The sequence below is a fragment of the Ptychodera flava genome, chromosome 5 (genome assembly GCF_041260155.1).
Source record: "Ptychodera flava strain L36383 chromosome 5, AS_Pfla_20210202, whole genome shotgun sequence".
Taxonomy (NCBI): domain Eukaryota; kingdom Metazoa; phylum Hemichordata; class Enteropneusta; family Ptychoderidae; genus Ptychodera; species Ptychodera flava.
The window spans coordinates 29,189,468-29,212,139 of NC_091932.1; the positions used below are offsets into that span (position 1 = coordinate 29,189,468).

Consider the following 22,672-nt stretch of genomic DNA (forward strand, 5'->3'; position numbering starts at 1 on the left):
ATAATGTTTGATATTTGTAACCCCATCTTTCTCTGGCATTGTGTACCGTTGAACGAGGGGATAATAGGGCACCAGAATCAAGTTTAAATTGGCGACTAAAAATCACTGGAAGTATTCAATATGATCCCCATTTCATCTGAGTTGTAAAGTGACAGGCTTTAATATGGAGCATTTCCGCTGATACGAATAATATAAATCCATGTACAGATTAACAAACAAACGAACAAGCGAACAAACCTCGCGTAAACCCACTCGCCGTTTCATTCACAAGTTGGCTAATTATTTCAAAAAAGAGATTCATTTCAATTTTAGGGTTGTTTCTTTAAAAAGAGAGAACACTAGTGAAAAATTGTCCGAAGAACGAAGTGGATCACGAAGAGGAATCTCCATTTTGTTTATATTCTTTCTGAAGACGAAACACCTGTATGGGATAGCTACCCACCAGAAATGATATAACTTAACTCATTGAGTCGATGGCATAGAAAAGTCAACCTACATAGAAACACGGACTCGTTTTTGTTATAAACCGTTGTTTGGTAATTCTAGTACAGCGCACAGCAAAACACCAACATCAAGTCCAATATGGCTCGTCCTCGCGTTAGAAGTAGTCCATTGACTGCAACCTCCATACTATGTAGACAGACTTCATTTCATTAGATATTACTTTCACTTTATGTCGGTTTGGCATTACGCCAAACAATCGGATACTCAGCGCAAAATGCGGGAGTCATATTAAACCACGAACCTCCCTGATCTTGTCTTTCTATGGCTTGTATTGCACAGGTCGAGCTAGCTGCGACACATTATCATGGCAATACTATACGAGTATTACATGTGCACCAGTGATCTGCTCTTCTGCCCACCAACTTACATTTTGTCAATATTCAATCAGTGTTCAGGCTAGGCGTGACACACTGCTCGTCAACTGCGGCTATCTAAATAATGAACAGTTGATTTACTTCTTAATTAGACTTTTACAAGCAAAAGAAAATGCCAGTATCCTTGCAGTATAAGAACACCAGTATTGAGGTCGATTTGTTCTCACTCTCTGTATTAACGCGCGAAAAGGATTACACATTTTCGCGTGACGAACGCTCATTTGCCACATCCTATCGCCACGGTGGGGGCGTACTTCTGACGAATGGGATATCGCGTTATGTACAATCGGAACTATAGCGCGGGCAGACGACACACAAGTGAATGTTAGCTTGGGTTTTCTGTGGATTTCCCTTTCTCATGCAAATACATGGAAAATGAGCAAAGCTCCACGTTAGATGAGATGTGGTTAAGTTCATATTTACATCTCAACCAATAAACATTACGTAACATTTTAAAACGTATTTGCGTGAGCCAAAACTTTTGGTCTGTTTGGACAAGACATGTTTTTCACACAACACTAGATGCGGATGATGCAACCTCTATGTATGACATAAACCAAAGGAAAATCAGTCTTAATACTCACCAACATCGACGGAGAAACATTTCCTATTTGACTCGAGTGAATGCATCGTACAGTTTAAAAAAATAGTATAGCGCACCATTGTATTGAATGTGTTTTATCATGATGTCCCAAAGATATGCCCGATCACAGCATCAATATTAATTTCTTCATAATTACGGGACGTTGTCCATACAGCCCGTTTTTTCTTATTCAGCAAGCGAGCAAGCAAGGTTAGTTAACATAGCAGTATTTCCACATGGACAACGATAGTTCCACCTGTCTTCTCTGCAACAAATTTCAATTCTTTCCCTATGTATACGAAGTCTAGCTAATAGTTTGCCACCGGCTAAAAAAGACTTCTTCGTCCTCATGATCATAAGGTGGACAGGAATATTTATTGGAATGCCGAATGTGTCTCGTCAAAACTGAAGGAAGTTGCCAAACCACAAAAATATCTGCTGCATGTGATTCCTCTAAATATGCATATTTTAGCCGCACACACATAGTTTCGATGTGTCGTGACTACTAGGCCTATCAGATATCGACTGTGACATACACAGCTCGATTTTCAATCACAACATTTTCCGTTCAAGAAATGACTGACAGGAACATTTCTTTAACAGTAACTGCTCATGCTAAAATAAATCATTTTTACAACATTCGAAGTTCCTAGCATTCTATAACACCGATCGAAGCATCTCTTACCTAACGAAACAAGAATAGGCAAGAAAAGGGTGTCATATTATCTCGGCATGTTCAAATAATTTACTGCTTCGTAGCTTGGCCCTGATATAAGTCATATTCGGTCACCGCAGAGAACGCCAGGAGTGTAACTTCAACGAGCTGTACGTGTAACAGTCGATTTTTTTTACCGGGAGTACGGGATAAGCTAAGGGTGTCAAAATGAACTAATTCACTATTTTTGATACACAATGATCATGCAATCCCTATAATTAAGGTAGAACGCACCTCGGGGACAGACATTCGGACTCTCAAACTTTTACAATTCTCTTCTGATATACCACATGTGGGGGTTCATTTTAAAGCTCTTGGTAAAAGAAAACTTTTCACTGGCTCAGTTTTTCGAAATTCGAAAATTTTTATTTTTCTCCATAGGGTTAACACAGGGATGGTGGCCATTTTGAATTTCTAATATCGGTAAATCCTGGGTAATTTGTTTCTCTAGGACCGAAATTTGCACGGTGACCCCCTACTTTTATTCTTGATTTTGAAAGAGAATGATTGAAAGATTCCTTGAGGAAAGTTAGAGCAAAAGTTTAAGTCTTTCACTTTCGAGAAGCATACTACCTTAAAAAGAATACAGCCGTCGGAACTGCGCTCAAAAGCCGTATACGCGTATGGGACCCTTACGACCAATGTATAACATTGTATCCAAGGTACGATAGCGATTGATGAAAGTTAAAACATGTCTGTCATAATCTTCATCGTATATTTTAAATGTTGCAGCTATGATGATGAGCTGCATCTAGATATCATGCACGAAATACATTGTTTGTAAACAAGAAACTCGCACAGATGCAGTTCCGATGACTGTTTCCCCCTAAGGAAAGATACGATTAGATGATTAGGGTTTAGTTTAGATTAGTATGATTAGGGATTAATAAACAATATTCAGTTTCTGAATACTGAAACATTTGCTAAACTCAAACTGGAAGGTATATATATATATATATATATATATATATATATATATATATATATATACTCACTTTAATTGAAATTAATGAATATGTGTCTCACGGTCACCGTTTTCAAAAGAAGTAGGTCAGTTTTGGATTCTTCTGTACGTTAGTGTTCATTTAATGTTCAACATATTATGAATACTTCTGCGCGTGACTTTGCGAAGTATAGAGTCAGGCGAAGTCCATCAAATCCAAGTCCATCAATGTTTTCAATAAAAATAATTGATCAAGATGAAGGAAACTTTGGTGTCGGCAAGACGCAACATCAATTTTGTGCCCTTTCCATTAAATGGAGAACCTCTTCCACTGCCACCTATCATGGATTCCTAATTAAAGAGTAACATCGTGCCAGACAAGTGCGTACGCACGTAATAACCTGAGAGCAAAACATGCACAATATTGTGTAATTATAAACCCTTGAAAGATCAACAGTTAATGGAAAATCTCCCTGTAAAATGCAGCGCCCATTTGCTTCAGTAAGCGGCGCTTTCATTTGTTTCTGTAACCGGAAGTAGACGGACTTGATGAAAGCCAATTCAACTACAGATACTTTGTACCACAGAGCTAGAGGATAATTATGGAATGTACACGACTGTACGCACTGTCCTGCACGGCAGGCGACTCTGCGTGATTTCTACCCATATGACCTTTTTTACCGAGAAGTGGCTGTCATTTTGTGAAAGACGCCTTTACATCTTACCAAGAACATCACAAACAGATCATTGTTACGTACCACGACGGCGTGTTTCTCGTACATGTTCACCACCTGCAGATCGAAAAAGTAGTTTCTCAGGCGCCATTTCTACTATCAAATCAAACTATGGCGCTTCTTTCTACGTTTCCGTTCACGTAATTGGGCAAAAGCTACACGTCGGAACTGGAACGGTACGCCCATAAAAACAGAAGCTTTAATGTTACTGAAATACCGCAAATGGACCTTATTAAATGAACAGCGCAGACATTTCCAATTTTAAGACTCCCGCCTTCTAACTCTTTTCGTCTTCCATCTCAGCGGTAAGTATACATGCGACGCCCGCCTTATTTAGAAAATCTAGACGCTGCTCTCAAACAGTTCTGGAAAGGAAAACAAAAACTCGTAGACTTCGGCTCACTACACCAAGTGATAAGTGCATGTTTTATTGAAACCATGTAACTGCAATTTGCAAAGTTTAGCCGACTCTTACACTCAGCACTGCAGGTTGAGTTGTCTTTCCCTGCGACACTGTTAGTAAGCAAATAATTTATGAAATCCGTTTGACATAAAATGCGACTAAAATTTAAGTAATCGTCACACAAACATGAAACGATGCTATTTTATAAGTTTCACTTATAATTATAGATCATTCGGTGATACGGATACATAGATAGTTAGATAGTTAGATGGATATTATCTACCCGCCTTCATACATACATACATACATACATACATACATACATACATACATACATACATACATACATACATACATACAGACAGACAGACAGACAGACAGACAGACAGACAGACAGACAGACAGACAGACAGACAAATGACAGACAGACAGACAGACAGACAGACAGACAGACAGACAGACATATATACATACATACATACATACATACATACATACATACATACATACATACATACATACATACATACATACATACATACATACATACATACATACATACATACATACATACATACATACATACATACATACATAAACCATGCATGTGTGCATCCTTTCAAGGGCGGGAGAGGGCGAATACTCGACTTCTGCTGGAGGTCACCGTTGTTTGACATTTTGATGAGCATGGATTTGTCATTTTACGGTGCGTTCGTCTCCAAGCCTTCAGTTTTACGATCCCCAACATTAAGGCGTAAATCTCCCGTAATGGCGCTCAGATCGACCCATGCGTGAAATCCTGGGTCACTGTAAAGCGGTTGTTCAATCACCTTTATGCTTCAGTATAGTTTGAATTCAGCAACTTTCGCTAGGGATCACTTAATGAGTCGATATGATCTTGTTTTCAATTGTGATGTTTCCGATTTCGTCCGCTTGACATTTCGATGAATGGGTAATCTTGGATGCCGTGGGGAAATTTTCGAACGCTACAGGAATTCTAACAAATGCAGTGGCTTACAGGCAGAGTATTTTGAACCTAAGCCAATGATCATAAAATGGCTTATTTTTACCGCCTAACTGCTCTATTCACGGTGCCACATTAGCCGCACTTTATTACTGACACGCGCGACGGGTTGAGGGCACGTGGACAATACAAAATGGTAGAATACGATAGATTGGCTGGGCGCCATTAAGTCCTGGGGCTGAACGCCGGTAGCAAGTTGAAATTGGGCCCACTTTGTCGTATTTGTTCATCAATACCTTTCCCGGACGCGTCAACGTGTATCCTATATACGCGCCGACGCGGATCGCCAATTGCACACGTGACCGCCCATGCCACACCAGAAAACCTCTTTGTTGAGCAGGTACGGGAACGTCACTATGATTTCGAGAGTAATATGGTGGAATAAAATCATGGTCCGATAAGGCCCGTTGGTATCACATGAACTCCATTTTTTTCATTTTTTCGACTTTTTACATTATTTAAGAGAAGGGGGTACATCGAGTAAGGAACGCAAGAAAGCACGTACTTGCCCTGATATGGAGCCTACAACAGCTGATAAGGTGATCTCCCCCATATCAAAGTGTTCTGCCCCAGAGCAGCTATGGTCCCACTTGGTGTAAGGGTGAACAAATGAAATGTTCTTTCGACGCTCATATTCATCAGTCGCTCTTTGTCAAATCGAGACTCGTTAAAAAGACTTCGAATAGAGTGAACAGGCGAATTGGGCATCATTGAAACATTAAAAAAATTAAATTACAAATCAACCTACACAGAAAACATTTTAGCCTATTGAAAGGGGCGTTAAAAAAGAACAACTGTCGCTGATATGTAACGATAAAGGGATCCCAGTACGACAATAACTAGTAATATGTTTATTTGATAGTTAAGAGCGTTATTCTGCTCTGTCTTTATTTTTCGCTTGAGACAAGTTTGATTTCACCACAGCAGTACATTCCGTATCACTGAGGTACGTGTTGCCACAATATCATTTCCTACGCGCCGCCTCGTTACCGGCTGATAAGTTCTGTTGATAATTCCGCCAAGGCATAGCCTGTAACTCATAGTTTCACGAATTACAGGTATCATCAAACAGTTAGGTATTGGCCCTCAGATCTTTGTCACGGGGTGTTGAGGATGCATTCACGCAACGTTTTTTTTTTGAGTTCCAAAATTTCATTACAAATATGTTTTTAGATTTTGAGCAATATGCATAATATTTTTTCATATCTGTATGTTAATGTATTTTTATTTCAAAACTAGCTGGTTGTAAATATTTTAGCACTTTTGTTCAGAGTCTGAAAATTTTATGACCGTTCCCCTCCAAGATGTATTGGTCCATCCCTTAGTTGTACTATATCTCGGTGACCATAATTGGAATTGAATCAGGAGATAGTTAACTTGGTGGCGCATACCGTAAGTTGCGGACATTATAACTTCATACTTGAAATTATTTAACCGTACATCTAGGACGTGAATGTATTCCCCGTATAATACAACGAAAATTCTAGAGGCTTCATGTACAACCGTAAAACCACAGAACACCTTCGACTGTGGTATTAACACTATGCGCTATACAGCGGTGCACAGAGATAACATTCATTCACATTGAAGTGCGGACAATAATATATAGTATCTTGTTGATGCCCGATGTGATTCGTTTCCATGTGAGCTTCATCCCAATGAGAGCGGCGACTTTTCTCTCATCCACCGCCATCACCAACGCAACCAAGTAAATTTCAAACCATGAAATTGGGAAAAAAAGTAATTATGGCGCGTGTCTCTTCGGTTACCGCGTATCATAAGTTTCGCTTTATCATTTGGAAAGAAAGGCATTAACCAAGATAATGTTAATACCAGATATTCTATTATTGCTTTTCAATTACAATATGTTCCACGGAGTTCTGCTATGAATAAGTCGCGGGGATTATTTAAATAAGTCTTATCTCTATACCTTCAGCCTTTACACCGTGACAAGCAGAAATAATTGATTCTCCGTGTGGTTACTGTATTCTCTGTGTAAACTCCAATTTTGTTACCGCCTCGCGCGTGCCTAATAGAGCGTGCGTAAATTTGTGACAGCCGAAGAACTATTGACGGTGTGTACCTAATAACGGTTTGCGTTTTTTTGCCGTCGAAGTTGTGCGTATATGCACGTAGCTCGATCTTTTCCACCCGCAAAGATCACCGGTGTGTGATCAAGAGCGCATACATGTACGGATATAGACCGTTCCATTCAAACATGCGCGGCGCGGCTGCCACTGCTCAAATGCGTGAGACTTCAGACACCGTTAATGGCGCTGTTCGCTTCTAGAAGTCACAGATGTGCTATATTGGGATTTTGCTGCGGGCGTCAAGAGTCGGCAAAAATCCGTCGACAGGTGTAATTACGTTGCACTGTTTCGCGTCATATCAATTACCATCATGAATATGACGGAAAGCAGTCATCCGAAATCGACGACAGTGCATTTTCTGGTCTTCGCAGCGTTTCTTTTCCTTGGAAGGAGAGACGTTACCACAGTACAAAGTTACTAGCCAGTGAGTCAAAGCCTGTCTTAGGAAACGTACAGAGAGTGACTATATTCTACGGAACGAGGGTGAAAGAACTTGGCCAGACTAGATTTGCGCTTTCAATTACATCCTTCCCCTCTTAGATTCGTTTATAGATTATTGCATATTCTTTGCAAAATTTAGCACCCTTCCCGACGTCTTCCAATTGGCGGGCGAAATATAGGATTGTGTCTGGTAATTCGTTTCACGTCAATGTTTTCTGTAAATTCGCTTTCATTTATCTCGCATTCAGCCATATGTAGCACGATCAAACAAATTTCACACGATTTCTACTCTGGGAAGAAATTATTTATTAACTTTAAATTAGTTCCAGGCTTTTTGTAGACTTTTCATGAAAATATAAAGAGAGTTTTATGCGGCCTGGTATATTTGCAATGCGCATTCCGTTTGCCTTGGATCACACTTGCTAATATTGTCTGTGAGGGGAAGATTTCTATCATATAAAACAACTTCCAGCCCGGATAGGATATCATTGAATCAAAACAGGGATATTTCTCACTTTTAGATCAAGTGGTTTACAAAGGCGCTGAGGGCCAAATTGCGATATTGCCGAGATGATGACCGAATCACATGTCAGGAAGAAGCAATTAACAATGCGGAAATGAAAATAGTGGTTTCCCCAGCGACGCTCGCAGGATTGCCCTGCATCAATTTTCACCATGGCAACGAGGTGACGATCAGCCCCCGCGGAACGGCGTTATTATTGTTATTTTGCGGTTTTTTCCTCACCGTAAGGTTAAATATTGACTACTTTATTACCCTCTAAACGTGGAAGGGTTTTACACGGTGGAGCGTGGGTTGTCGGTTTTCAATCGGCAAATCTCTTTATAAGTTTATCACTGTGACGTAGACGGTAAGTTGGCGTAAACTTCCAATTATCGAGAGCGAAGCAAATACTTTGCAAAAGAGAGCATTCTGGGATCGTTACTCAGATTTATTTAAGTTCTGTAAATCATACCGGACAAAGTCAAAATAATGCCTTGTCGGCGAACACGCCTAGGTCCGTACAACTGTCACTATTGTTGTACAAGAAATCATGCAACTGCCAATCAATTGTAAAACCACCTAAAAAACGCTTCAAGATTTGTCTTTAAATTTTGCTGATTCACGACAATCCTGTAAAATATTTTCACCATTGTTTCCATTTCTTGTGCATTTACTTTTATATATTGAAATGGTGCATGTTAAAAAAACCGACTGGATTTCACTTTTTGTGTAAAATATCTGCGATAGTAGGCACTGATGGGGCAAATTCAAGAAGCTGACGGTTTACCTTCCGCTGCAAGGTCAAACTGGTCCATTAAAGGTACAATGCAACTCGGGGACAGATCATAAGTCTCTCCAATACTTTTCTGATCTACCGCTTGTTGGGGCTCATTTTAAAGCTCTTGTACTAAGAAAACGTTCCATCGTCTTAGTTTTTCGAAAATCGGAAATCATGTTTTCCCGACACAGCGATGGTGGCCATTTTGAATTTAAAATATCGGTAAAATGTCAGGTATTTCGTTTGTAGTACCAAACTTTGCACGGTGATCCGTGAATCCTTTATTTGATTTGGCGATAGAATGGTTGACAGTTTCAATTAGGAAAGTTTGAGCAACAGTTCAAGTATTTCATTTTCGAGGCGCATACTACCTTAGACGTAAAAAACTGCGATAACACCTGAGAATATATCCTTTGTGGTTTGTTAGTCCCATCGTACACTGAAACATGTACAGGTTTATATTTCATAGGACTACAACAAATGCACGATTTCCATCTGCAAAATGGTTGTCCGATATTGTAAGTTGCTGTTACAATCACGCCGTTCATTTTCATCACGGAATGTCATATTATACGCGGATGATAGAAGTACAAAATATAGTTATCTTTTGTTTGATAATTGACACGTTGTTGAACATCTAGTCAACACCTACTTCATAAATTTCCACACAGTCAACGAGAAAAATGTTCCGTTATCGAAAGCACTCTGAGCAATACCTACTTGTTGTGAGAGCGGTTGCAAAGGAAACATCACTGAAACGGCCGCAAAGCTTTCCTGATGGATTATATAATCAAATTTAGAAGTGTAGAAGCTAGAAAATCCATGTGCGAAACAGAAGCGGACGGAAATTAGAGCCATGGAAATTCTTGCCACTTTTCACGTAACAAAGGTTAATGTTTTTGACTTATCTAATTAGTCCTAGGCTGTTCAATGAAACGCACATCCGCAGATTAGACTCCCTAGGTCGGGGAAGATGTACAGTATGACTGTTATTTTAAAACGAAATGCTAGGTAGTTTTACTGTGGACGTTCGCATAAGAATCTGCCTCTTGGTATGCCTGGACATTATTTTGCGCTCGACATTAAGCGATGTAACTTCAAATGAGTCTCTCTCCTTTATATTTCAGATTCTCATTACTGAGACACAGTTCAGTGAAGCACGGGAACACAGTGCGTGAAGCAGGATCGGGTTTAATTCTGCAATACTCAACTTTTTGAGATATACTCCAATCAATGACACTGAAGAGAATTTTGCGAAGAAAATCATGGAAGCGAACAATTCTGCTACCACGGCAACTTCGTATGTCGACTTCAACGCGACTGAAACCGCGTTGCGCCTATCGATGGTCAGCGTGACTGCGCCGCGCGAATTTCTAACAGACCAAGCCCAGCAGGAGACGTCCTACAACTACCCGATGCCCGTGACCTCGGGGCTGCTTCTCGCCAAGGGGGAACTCGTCGGGTATGCAGTGTCCAGTAAACCAGTGGCGCTAACCTATTCGCTGGTCACAGACGGGTACAATACTGCTCTTTCAACCGTCAACACCACGTGTGACTGCAACGAGGAGGACGCTGATTGGCTCGTTTACTCACCGATATTGTCCACCTGCATCCTCATCTCAACGCTCATAGTCATCGGACTGACAACTTTTGGAAACGTTTTGGTGATTATCGCGTTTTCGCGAGAAAAGAAACTCCGTACGTGGTCTAATTTCTATATATTGAACCTCTCCATCGCGGATTTGTTCGTCGGAAGCTTTTCTATACCACTGTGTGTGCCCTACGTACTTTTGGGGAAGTGGGTGCTCGGCGACGTGCTCTGCAAGTTTTGGGTGTTCGTCGACTACACGCTGTGCTGTTCGTCGCTCTTCAGTGTAGTTCTAATAACTTTCGACAGGTACTGTTCAGTGACTCGGGCAATAAAGTATCGCACGCAGAACAATCTGAAGACGACGATCTTCAAAATGTCCTTCGCGTGGATCATCCCGGTTCTTTTCTACGGACCCACCGTGTTCGGCTGGGAGTACTACGGCACGACGGGATCCGTCAAAGAAGGGCAGTGCTACGCGGCGTTCGCAGACAACTTTCCCATCACGCTAGCTCAGACCTTCCTCGAGTTCTTCTTCCCCCTCTGTTTTATATTTTACTTCAATGTCAGCATATTTTTGAACATCAGGAAACGGACGAAACAGTCGCTGAAAAGAGCGCCAACGCAGATATTGACTTCGACGCCCACCAAAATCTCGAACGAAAGTGAGTCGTCTCTAACAAACGACCGTAACAACTCCTTCACCCAAGGGGACGGGAAAGTTAAACTTTTCATCGAGGACATTAAGGAAGAGAGTACGAGCTGCGGAGAGGTGGAAAACGATACCGAGGAAGGGGTCAACAATAATTCCGAAGAGCTTGAACAGCAGAAAGCTCTGCTCCCGAAGAGTAGTCTCGAGGTTCCGGGGGTGTACGAACAGATCCGAATGAACGAACTGAACCACCGAACGGTAACCGAGAACCAGACGAACTCGATCGCGGTGCCTGTAGAATTCAAAAGTTGTCTTTCTCCGAAGATCCGGATGAAAAATGGCCAGGATTGTCCGCGGCGGGGTTCGGTATTGAATGTGACAATCACCGAACCGTACAAGGAAAAGTGCAAATCGACTCCAACCGTCAACACGACGGTTGTCGACTCCGCCTATCAAAAGAAGCCGAACGACAGAGACCATATGGCCAAACTCGCGGCATCTTCCCAGCAGGCTGTGCGAAGAAGGTTGTCCCGCGACAAAAAGCTCGCCAAGTCGCTGGTCATTATCGTTGGCTCCTTCGTTCTGTGTTGGACGCCGTACCAAATATTGAATCTTGTACAGAGTATATGCGGAAATTGCGTCAACACTCTGGTTTACGACTTCTCGTTCTGGGTTCTGTGGCTAAACTCGACTCTGAACCCTCTGCTCTACCCCTTCTGCAATGCACAATTCAAAATGGCTTTCAAGAAAATCCTATGCAAAAAACGATACCAGAAGTGTCGTCAAGCGTACACCATGAGAGAGTGCGCCAGCACCACAGTTACCATGGCAAAGAAAAATCAAAATCACAGTGAGACTACTTCCGGCATGGTCTAAAATAGTAATAATGCATTTCTACTTTTGGAAAAAAAACAAGGAATTCCTTTTCTGTCGTTTTGTCCGGTGTAAACTTTCATTGAATAATTTTCGGCTTACTGTTCGACTGTGGTATCCAGCTAGTTAACGCAAATAATTTTCTGATCCCATCATTAAGGTAGTTCGCGCCTCGGAAATGCAAAACTTAAACTTTTGCTCATACTTTCCTCAAACAAACTTTCAATCAAAATCAAGAATAGATGGTGGGGGGGGGGACCAAGGAGAAACAATAACCCATTACTTACCATTATTTGACATTCAAAACGGCTGCCATCCCAGTATCATCTCTAAGGGGAAAATGAAATTCCCCGATTTTCACAAAACTAAGCCTATGAAAAGTTTATTACTCTATAAGCTTCAAAATGAACCCCCACAAGTTGTAGACCAAAAGAATATTGTAAAAGTTTGAGAGTCAAATATCTGTCCCCGAGGCACGTTCTACCTTAATTTACAAGTTTACAGTGTTAGACCGATTTAGACAATATACGTATCTGACAAAGCAGTTTATTGTCGCAAACGTTAAAGGAAAAGCGTGCACAATTCACGTCTTTTAGACTCTATTGAACAGCAAGAAGTCTAGAAACATACATGTAGTTGCACGATTTACCGGAGACTTTGAAAGGTGTGTCGGTCACAGTACTAGAAGTTTAACACTTACAACATGCTTTTTAATGATATCAAAAGTAACAGCACTTGACTGCAGCTGTGAAATTCGTTTTTGCGGCCTGAACAACACTGGTCAGTGTTGAAGTCCAACAGAGACACGTACGGTACGCACTCCACTCGTTATTTTAAAGTCTGATCACTCAGAAGTATTTTAACTTCAGATATCATGACACGACAGAAAACCACCAAAGGCTTTGGTCTGCGAATTTCTTTATCGACCGGAATACCGAATCGATTACGGGCATTGTAAAGTTTTAGCCGTACCTTTATTTCAAATAATTCTTCTCATTTTGAACTTTATTTTTAAGAAAAGGATTAACTTTTTTGAAACTTTGTCCACACTTTCTCTATCAGAGTCATACTTTCTTGCAAATATGTTGTGTATTTTTCCTTCTTTTTTTTTTTGACCTCTGTTCGGCAAGAGTACTTCAATATTAGTTCAGTGACATTTTCGTTTATTTCATTCTATTCATCTTATTCATTAGAATCAAGCTTTTGTGCACTGATGAACATGCCTTGATGTACTTTTGTCTTCTCATCTTAACTTTTGCAAGGTACCCATCGACCTCAATATTCATTTTAGAACTGCGTAATTATAGAAAAAGAAAACAAGGGTAAGCTTATTTTACCTTGTTTCGACGCGACAAAAACATGAGGCAATAATTTCATAATATAAAGTTACATATTTTCAATTTCATTCTTTCGTTGTCAGCGCCATTACATATTGATGATATATAGATGTATGCTTAAACGTTTGAGGTAGTACGCGGCACGCAAAACTTTCCACAAGAAAACTTTAAAGTATTCTCTTTCAAAATCTAGAATATATAATTATCAGGGAGTCGCCATACATATTTTTGGTACAAGAAACAAATTAACCGACACTTGAAACTCAATTTGACCGCAATCCTTTCGTTAAATCTATGAGCAAGAGATTCAAAATGAGCTCACACGAGTGGTAGACCAGAAACAAATTATCCAAGAGTGCCCGAATATCAGCACCTGAAACCCGTCCTGCTTTACATACACAATATTTTCCCAGTGGATGACGACCTCGGTATATTTAATTATTTCGAGAGGAATGCGAACGACAAGAGTGTCTTTGTAGTCTTCAAAAAAAAAATCACGGACCAATCGATACGATCTATTTGCAGACCTACTGCAGACAACAAAAAACAGGCGGGAAATGTTTCAAATGAAAATACTTGTCAATTAGTTTTAGCTTAATTTACTTCTATTTGGAACTTGAAACTCGACTCTTTAATGTACTTCAATGTGCTTTCTGTGAATGTTGTCAACGCTAACCTTAATTTTAGCAATTTTTTATGCAAGAAGTGTAGTCAAGCGCATGCTTTACGTTGTTTGTTTTTGACCGGCTCAACTCGTCTCCCTGTATGACCACTAACTCCTATCTCAGGTATTAACGCCAAAATGTTTAAGAAAGCTACAATTGAAGCAACTTATTACATCAAAAGGAATCAGTACACTGCATACACAGGAAATCATCTCTTTATTGTTTGTTGTACACATTATATTCCCTCCTTACTCCAACTTCTTTCCCTCTACCGATTCAACGAAAGCATTACTTTAGCCAACATATTATACTTAATGTCTAATGATTTGAAGTTATATATGTATATAAAGCCCTGCATAATAGTTATCAAAGTTTTAACGCAGGGTAAGTGTAAATTAATGATCATAATACATTCATTAAAACCCACCCCACAGACAATTACGTTATGAAAATAAAAGGTTTTTATAAATACGAAATCTGTGCATGCCTTGATGTCATTTATTATGAGTATCTTAGATGGAGGAACCTGTGAGAAGATACACTTTATCAAACATATTTTGCTCTGCTCCAATAACACTACATGCATTTGTATGATTGTATAAATGCACATGTATGTATGTATGTATGTATGTATGTATGTATGTATGTATGTATGTATGTATGTATGTATGTATGTATGTATGTATGTATGTATGTATGTATGTATGTATGTATGTATGTATGTATGTATGTATGTATGTATGTATGTATGTATGTATCTATCTATCTATCTATCTATCTATGTATGTATCTATGTATGTATGTATGTATCTATGAATGTATGTATGTATGTATGTATGTATATATGTATGTATGTATGTATGTATGTATGTATGCATGTATGTATGTATGTATGTATGTATTTACACCCTTAATATATATTTTATTTAATATATATCTAATTTACTTTAATGTACATCATATTACATGGAGAGAGAGAGAGAGAGAGAGAGAGAGAGAGAGAGAGAGAGAGAGAGAGAGAGAGAGAGAGAGAGAGAGAGAGAGAGAGAGAGAGAGAGAGAGAGAGAGAGAGAGAGAGAGAGAGAGAGAGAGAGAGAATAACTACATGTAAGTAATGAAGAGCGTACTAATATTGTTCTGGTATCTTCGATTGACATGTGTGACTGAATTGATTGATGTATACAAATTACATTTATATGTGTAGAGATATACGTTTTTAGTTTGGAACTTGTTACTAAGATCAGAATAAAAGTGCATACTAGCAGTCGATCATAGAGACGATTGCAATTTTAGGAAAACTCCAGATACGTTCCTTTCTGATGTTCTGTGGCGGTCAAGTATATACAAAGTGGTGTGTGAGCTTAGTAAAGGAAGCTATTCTGCATTTCACCTGGTTCTGTTGTTCTGTTTCCTCTCAGGAAATATTCTGATTTGATTGAGAGTGCGTGGAGAAATATTCCATGCCATACTCTAAAAAACTGCATTTTGAAATAAGCTGAAGAGAGAACGGGTTTACTTTGAAGCGCTGTATGATCGTAAAAGTTATTAAGATTAACTGTGTCACAATATTAGAGGCTCGCTCAAACTCAAAATAGTTATATTGCACCTTTTAAAGTGTCATATAGTTAATACTTCGATAAATTCTCATTTGAGCAAATGTGCTATTCTGTTAATCTATGAATTTTGATCGCTACCTAATATAACGGCATCTTCATATTCGATTTACGAGGAAATATTTCTCTTTGATATAATGGCACTCACGATGATAAGCGGTGATAAATGGGCGTATATTCAGCGCGCTCTACGCTACACTGAACTAGATAAGAAGATATTATAGTATGCCTCGTCATGATTCAGTCCAATATTGAACCTAAATGTCCGAAATTGACAAGAGCATTCCAGAACTCCGCTTTCTTACAATTTAAATACTGCATAACCCTTCAATTGAATGAGCTGCAAAAATATAAGCACGTAACATGTATTCATAAATTTTATTTTCATTTGTGAATCTGGTTTCCCATTTTACTTACTATTACCAGAAGGCGTAGTCGACATCAACGTGTCTTGAGAACTTATTTTCCCGCCGTGATCCGTTTTAACTTTCACACGAAATTCTTTAGTTCCTTTCCAATCAACCAGGTTTTAGATCTTTTCTATACGGAGATTGCCAATGAAGCTGGTGATGGGATTCCCATCTTAGACACAATAACAGTAAATGAAAGCAGGGACTCTTACAATTTTGAGATTCATGTGACGTAAAACATGTGAATGAGAAACTCAAAACAACAATGTGCCAAAATTTCGGCTATGCCTTTGAAATGATAATTGTACATTTTTGCCGGAATTAATTCCTAAAATTCGTAGTATTCTAAAAATCAGAAATTTCGTGCAAAATATCTAAACTTATTATCATGTTATAGCTTTGTCAACACCCGTAAAATTTATGACGTCATCCCCAAGATTATTACGAAGAATGTATCCATTATTCCATATTGAGGTCCCAGATGTTTTCTACATCTACAAAATCCCTGGCATCTCCAAAACTATAATAGAATAGCAATAATGTATACATCCTCCCAGCCAATAATGGACCATAGCAATCTTTGCACTCAAAATTGTAGTCGGCTTCGCCTCGTACATTATGTCATTCAAAGTTTGCTTTCGTCCATTATGTCCCGGGAGGATGTACATTATTGCTTAGACATTTATATGCCTTTATTTTACCTCAATTATCTTACTTTATAAAAATATGGGGAAGTAATGATATACTAGGCTACTTGAGTCCATATTTCGTCACCAAAAGAAAATAGTTTGTTTGATCAGGTTTTTTTTAGATTTTTGTGCTCATTCTGAGCCTTTGTTTCACAAGTTCAATATTTTAACATATCTAAAATGATTAAGATCAATCACTGATCGATTACTCATCCATGTTTGTATTTGATCTAAACAGTAAATATTTATCTCGTCATATTAAGCATTTTTGAACTGTCCCTGCACGATTATTCAACACGTATACAGCTTACAAAATGGTAACCATCATGCTCCCAACCACAAAACTTAGACCCACTCAACGCAACCTGAAGTATGCAGTTGTCAAACACTGGAATTCTTCATCAGTTAAGACTTTCTTTCAAACCCAAACACTGGAATTCTTTCAAATCAGACTTAAACTCGTGTTTGTTAGCTCGACAGCGTCTGTATTTTCTTTTCCTTATCATTAGCTTACAAATTTTCTTCGTCCCATTGCAATCGACCCTTTTGATTTTGCTCCGTAATTTTCCCTGCTTTGGGGGCAATTGACTAGACTATTAGCTATGGACTATTTCCATGGTGCTAAACTGATAAAATTAATGCAATGTTTTCATTGTGATAATGATCGTTTAGAGTTTACCGACCAGCAATAGTAATTTTTGGTCTTTTTTTCTGGTTAAATAAAAGGTATAAGGTGTGAGATGTTGAAAATCGATCTCATTACAGTGTCTTCGACATTGTCTTTGAATTAACAATTTTGGTTGAACAAAATGCCAATGAAAATGGCTCAATGTCTAAAATTCCGAGAAGAAAGTCGCCGTAACAATGACGTTTAAAGTTAACTGCACAACTGATAGCGTATCCAATACAGTGTAAAGGACCTTTATTTTTACACTGCAACCTTTATGGCCTATGTCTTCTGGTTTAAGAGGACGCCGTTTATGTATGTGTAATTCATCATTTTAAATAATGCCCGTTTGTTGTGCTTGAAGTTCGCCAAGTCCTGATTATTTTTAAGTGGACCAGCATACATCTTGTTAGAAAATGAAAGTCCTGTCAACAATTTTCGCTAATTGCCCGGCGAAATGACCCAGGCTGACATACGATTTGTATGAAAAATGAGTGATGAATTCAGCAAAAATAATTGCACGCTACCTGGTGATTCCAAAGAAAGGGATCTACGTGGGCAAACATTAAATCACGAATCAAGCTTTCAAAGCTAAACGGATCTAATTCTTATCGTATTTTTCCAATCCGCTCGCCATCAACCTTTGCCGTCAAATTTGATTTCAAGGTTCGGAGAAAATACGCGGCGCGGTCTCGCAGTCCGCGGGAAAAAAGCTAGTGGTTAGTCAACTTGTAGATCTATCGCAGTATTCAATTCTACCAGTTACGTTTGATATGGGTTACAGAAGTACCGCTGAAAGAAACTGCCATATTCCCGTGAGAATATATCATTAACTGGTCAATTGGGGCAACTTACTCGGAATAATACATAAATATTTCATCAAAAAGTTCACGGTCCAGTGCGCCCTCGTCGTCAATAAGGTCTGCATATTATGTGGAGTCAGGACCGACACATGTCTTAAATTTACAGTGTTGTATTGCGGAAGAGTGATTTAACTTAATAATCCGACAGAAATAAACCTTCCTGTCTTTTGATGATGTCATTTTGCCACGAAAGGAAACAATTTGGAGGTTTTCGTCACAGGTAATTTAAAATATTTCGCGCATGAGTAGCGAGCTGACCGTTATGGACGTTGAGTGAAAGATTTACTTGGCGGGAAACGACATTTTACCCCTGTAACCCAGTCGTACATGTAGCTCACCGCATGTCATCGAAGCATTGGATTATTTTGACAAAGTGTAGTAATTAGACTTCATGGCGAGACGAAATTAAAAGTGGCAGTCGGCACGACATGGCGAGTTTCCGTCATTTGTCTCAGGTAAACGTTGTCGTAAGTCTAAATTTCCGGCCGTCAGATTTCAACTCAAACCGAATCCAAAGCGAACTCATCCCGTACACAGTGTACCTCAGACAACTGCCACAAGTAATGTATACGCCTCCGCATTGGAAGTAATTCATACTCACAAAAACATCGACCAACATTTGAGTATATATTGCTAGAAGTGTAAGTTAGAACCCGCCTCGGATTAGCGTTCAAGTTTCAAATTTTTTACAAGACTTTTCTGGTCTATTGCTTTGTGAACTTATTTAGAAGACTATGAATCAAAGTGAAGTTATTATAGTCTTGTTTTTGTGAAAACAATAATTCCCTTTTTCTCGATCGAGTTTACACAAGCGACAGCCATTTCAGTTTCTGACTACCATAAAGAACGGTTGAATGCTTCCTATAAGAAAATTTGAGTACAGATTTGAGACACTGTGCTCGAGGCAAATTTCCAACTATGCAAGCCGCCTAACAATGAAGTATAATTGTGATTCTATTGCGTAGGCATATAGCCTAGAAACGTACAGTGCATCTTTTGCCGCACACATGATAAACAAGATGGTTAAGAAAATGTCGCCAAATTTTAAAAGGCCAAACAGTGCGGAATGACTGGCATCGACTGTTTTGCCGGCAACTAAAGGTTGCGACAAGAAGTATGCGCTTGCACTGACTGTGGCATGGACCATTGAGGTATGTTTCTGCCTAAATATATTAAAGGTTATTCTCTCTCTCCCTCCCTCCCTCCCTCGCTCTCTGTCTCTATCTGTCTCTATCTGTCTGTCTTTCCCTCTCTCTCGTAAGTCAGTCAGTCTCATAGTTGTAACCACTTAAATAGCGAAAAATCAGAAAATTCACTTATTTTTGTATTTTTAAGCATGATGTGATGAAAATTATGTCTTTTATTGTATAATTTTTTTAAATTTCTTCCATGGGCCTCTCCGCCATGTTGTTGCCTGGAAATTGCCGGCAAAATCTTCGCCAAAACGTGCCACCAACTACGAAAATGAGAAATGGCTCTGGTGGATCTCTGGTGGATCTCTTCTTTTCGTCATGTAAATCAAGGTTCTTGAATTCGTGTAGCGATTTACATAAAACAAGGTATCTGCGAAATGAGCCATGTTGTAGAATTCAGCCAAAGTTTCGAGATGAATACCAGCTCTCTTGGGAAATCAAAGGGATTGCCAACTGACAATCGGCCGATATCTATGTGAGAAATTAAGTCCTTGCCCACCTGCCCTGAAAATGTTACCGCATTCATCAAAACGTTTTGGAGTCGGCTTTTGGTCTTATCACAGCTTCATGGTTCTTCGCCCCGTACAGGGACATAGCGATTGTCTGCATATCTCGCTGCCTGCCTTCTTGGTACAGATAGAAGTTGGAATATCTTGAGTTTTGTTCACATGTTAGACTCTTCGATACCACGCTCTTACCCATTCTATGTTACGGTTCAAAGATATGGGGGTTTTAAATATTACGGTGTGTAAGAGAAACTTCAGAGAAAAGGTACAAAAAGCTATTTTGTGTTTCACGCCATACCATAAATGAAGCTGTGCCAGGGAAATGTGGTCGACTACATGAACAAAGATCGTCTCCCAAGACATGCTATTCAAATGCTGTAAAGCCTCGAAACCCTTTGGCGACACACTTGGGCAACATTCTGTCAAAGAATATTTTATTTCCGTTTTTCATTTGGTTGTGTATGGCTCCAACAAGAATTAGGGAACAAAAAGTTACTTTTGTAATCGTTTTTTTAGCAGCAATTTCAATTAAACAGCAGTGGAAGATCAAGTTATATTTAAAACCTATAACGAGATCTTGCATTCAATACAAAAGTGAGTTTGAACCAGAAAAAATATTTAAATTTATGGTGATATAGGAATATTTTTTTTTCGATTCTATGCTTGTTTTTATCAGGCTGCCCTCCCCTAGCAGAGGAAGGGGGAAAACAGAATATTGCGGTATCAGCAAGAAGCGGTAAATTTTATTCAGTTAATTCTGTTAAGGACGAGTATCACCATCTCATGATGACCAGCGGTGCATGGAATCTTAATGCTTCACTCCCATGTATACAGGGTACCCTGGAGACAACGTTGTTTAGCTTGAAAGAACTGAACACAGAAAGTTACTGCATTGTAATAATAGACGAAAACACCTTCATCTAGATACTAACCTGGCCAGCTTGCTCTTTAAGTTGGTGGATGGCATGGTACCGTAATCATGATTTTTTAATCTTGAAAAAAGTCCAGGATTTTCGAAAGGCAGATTGATGTAATCATTAAACAAGAGCACTCTCTCCCACGTATAAAAGTCACTATACTCCTCTCAAGATTGAATGTTGGGAACAATAGAGTGTGGTATATTACTACGGTCAAAGACGGAAATAATGTCGGCAACAGCTTCCTGTCAACAAAGCAGCTTTAGCGGGAAACTATATGAGTCATGTGAAAATAAGAAGACGGAATTCACCGATTGTCCCAACGGATTGCGTGTCTGAAAAGAAATGAGTCGGGGTGCAGCCTGTAGGAGCAATCACAACATCTTTTTGAGGAAAGGTTTGATCGAGTGTTAAGTAAGAAAATATGCTCGTGATGAAGAAAGACTAGACATTAGAGGGTATTTCTCGACAATATATCACGAACAGCTCAACACAAAATAAGTATCAGTATCGCACTACATGTCACTGAAAACATCGTTTATTAGTCAAAGCCACCATTGTAGGAGGTGCTCGCCATTTGCTTGTTTGGTATAATTAAACAGATTAGAGACTCTAAGGTCATTTAAGGATAACACTGGCGCCACTGGCATCACAATGGTCAGGGGAAAATTCTGCGAAGCATGATGAGATACACAGCCTTGCTCAACCTGTACATGTGTGGTCTGCATTGTTATTGTTGACAAGTGAATTCTGGTACGGACTGGAATTCAAATGTGAACAATACCAGTGCATCTTACACGTCGTACAATCGCTGTGTTAACAAGCTAAATAGTTGTTGTTCAAACAGGCTGACATGGAGATTGGAACAAGAACTTACAATCGACATAAAAAAGCAAAATAAATCTTTAAAAGTTACAGCCGCTGACCCTTTAAACTATCTTGATCAAAGATTGTAAATGTAAGATTCGACTGAAATATGGCCGTCGTGGTAAAATACCCACTCAATGACAAGAGTAAGTTAAAATTTACATGCGATATTCAATTCCCTATGAAGCTATTGGTAGACTGTGACAAATGTTTTTTTCCACTTAATCGTTTGTTTTTACAGCAACAAATCATATCTTTTTTCTTTCGAACTCAATGACGTCACACTGTATTACAGAGCACGGCAATAATTAGATCGCCAGCGAGGTGACAAGTGTTTCATTTTATCTCGAGGGTTTATGGTTGGACCGTTAATTTATGAAATGCAAATTAGATATCAACTTCAGAAGCTTGAAATAAAATGAGAAAAGAAAAAAATTGATAGGATTTTGAATATTTTGAAATCGTTTAAGGCTATGTTTGTGACGCAATACAAGTGAACATCTAAAACTGCTTAAAACTGGTTTGCCTCAGGCTGCAAATCGATCGTAAAGCAGCCGTGTTGTTTGATAGCGATGAAATCGACTTTACCGCCTCACTATCATGACTACAGCCCTTATTTTCCCAGCGGCGCATGTACTACTCTTTAACAGGTGAGGGCAGCAACAAGTGAGGCAAATCTGCAATTCACTGGGCTACCATCTTTTACTTATATTGCGGAGTACAAGCAAATATATGCATAGA

At 39.2% G+C, this 22,672-nt stretch overlaps 1 protein-coding gene across 6 annotated transcripts in view; it reads left to right on the top strand.

The window, feature by feature from the left end:
* The window catches only part of LOC139133449 (histamine H3 receptor-like), a 210,579-nt gene extending 195,897 nt beyond the window's left edge, over window positions 1–14,682 (top strand). For all 6 annotated transcript variants that reach the window (XM_070700054.1, XM_070700051.1, XM_070700053.1 and 3 more), the window contains one exon: window positions 10,219–14,682. In XM_070700054.1, the coding sequence (XP_070556155.1) occupies window positions 10,357–12,207 (1,851 nt within the window). In that variant the 5' untranslated portion in view covers window positions 10,219–10,356 and the 3' untranslated portion in view covers window positions 12,208–14,682. The remainder of the gene's footprint in view (window positions 1–10,218) is intronic.
* The last annotated feature ends 7,990 nt before the right edge of the window (window positions 14,683–22,672 follow it).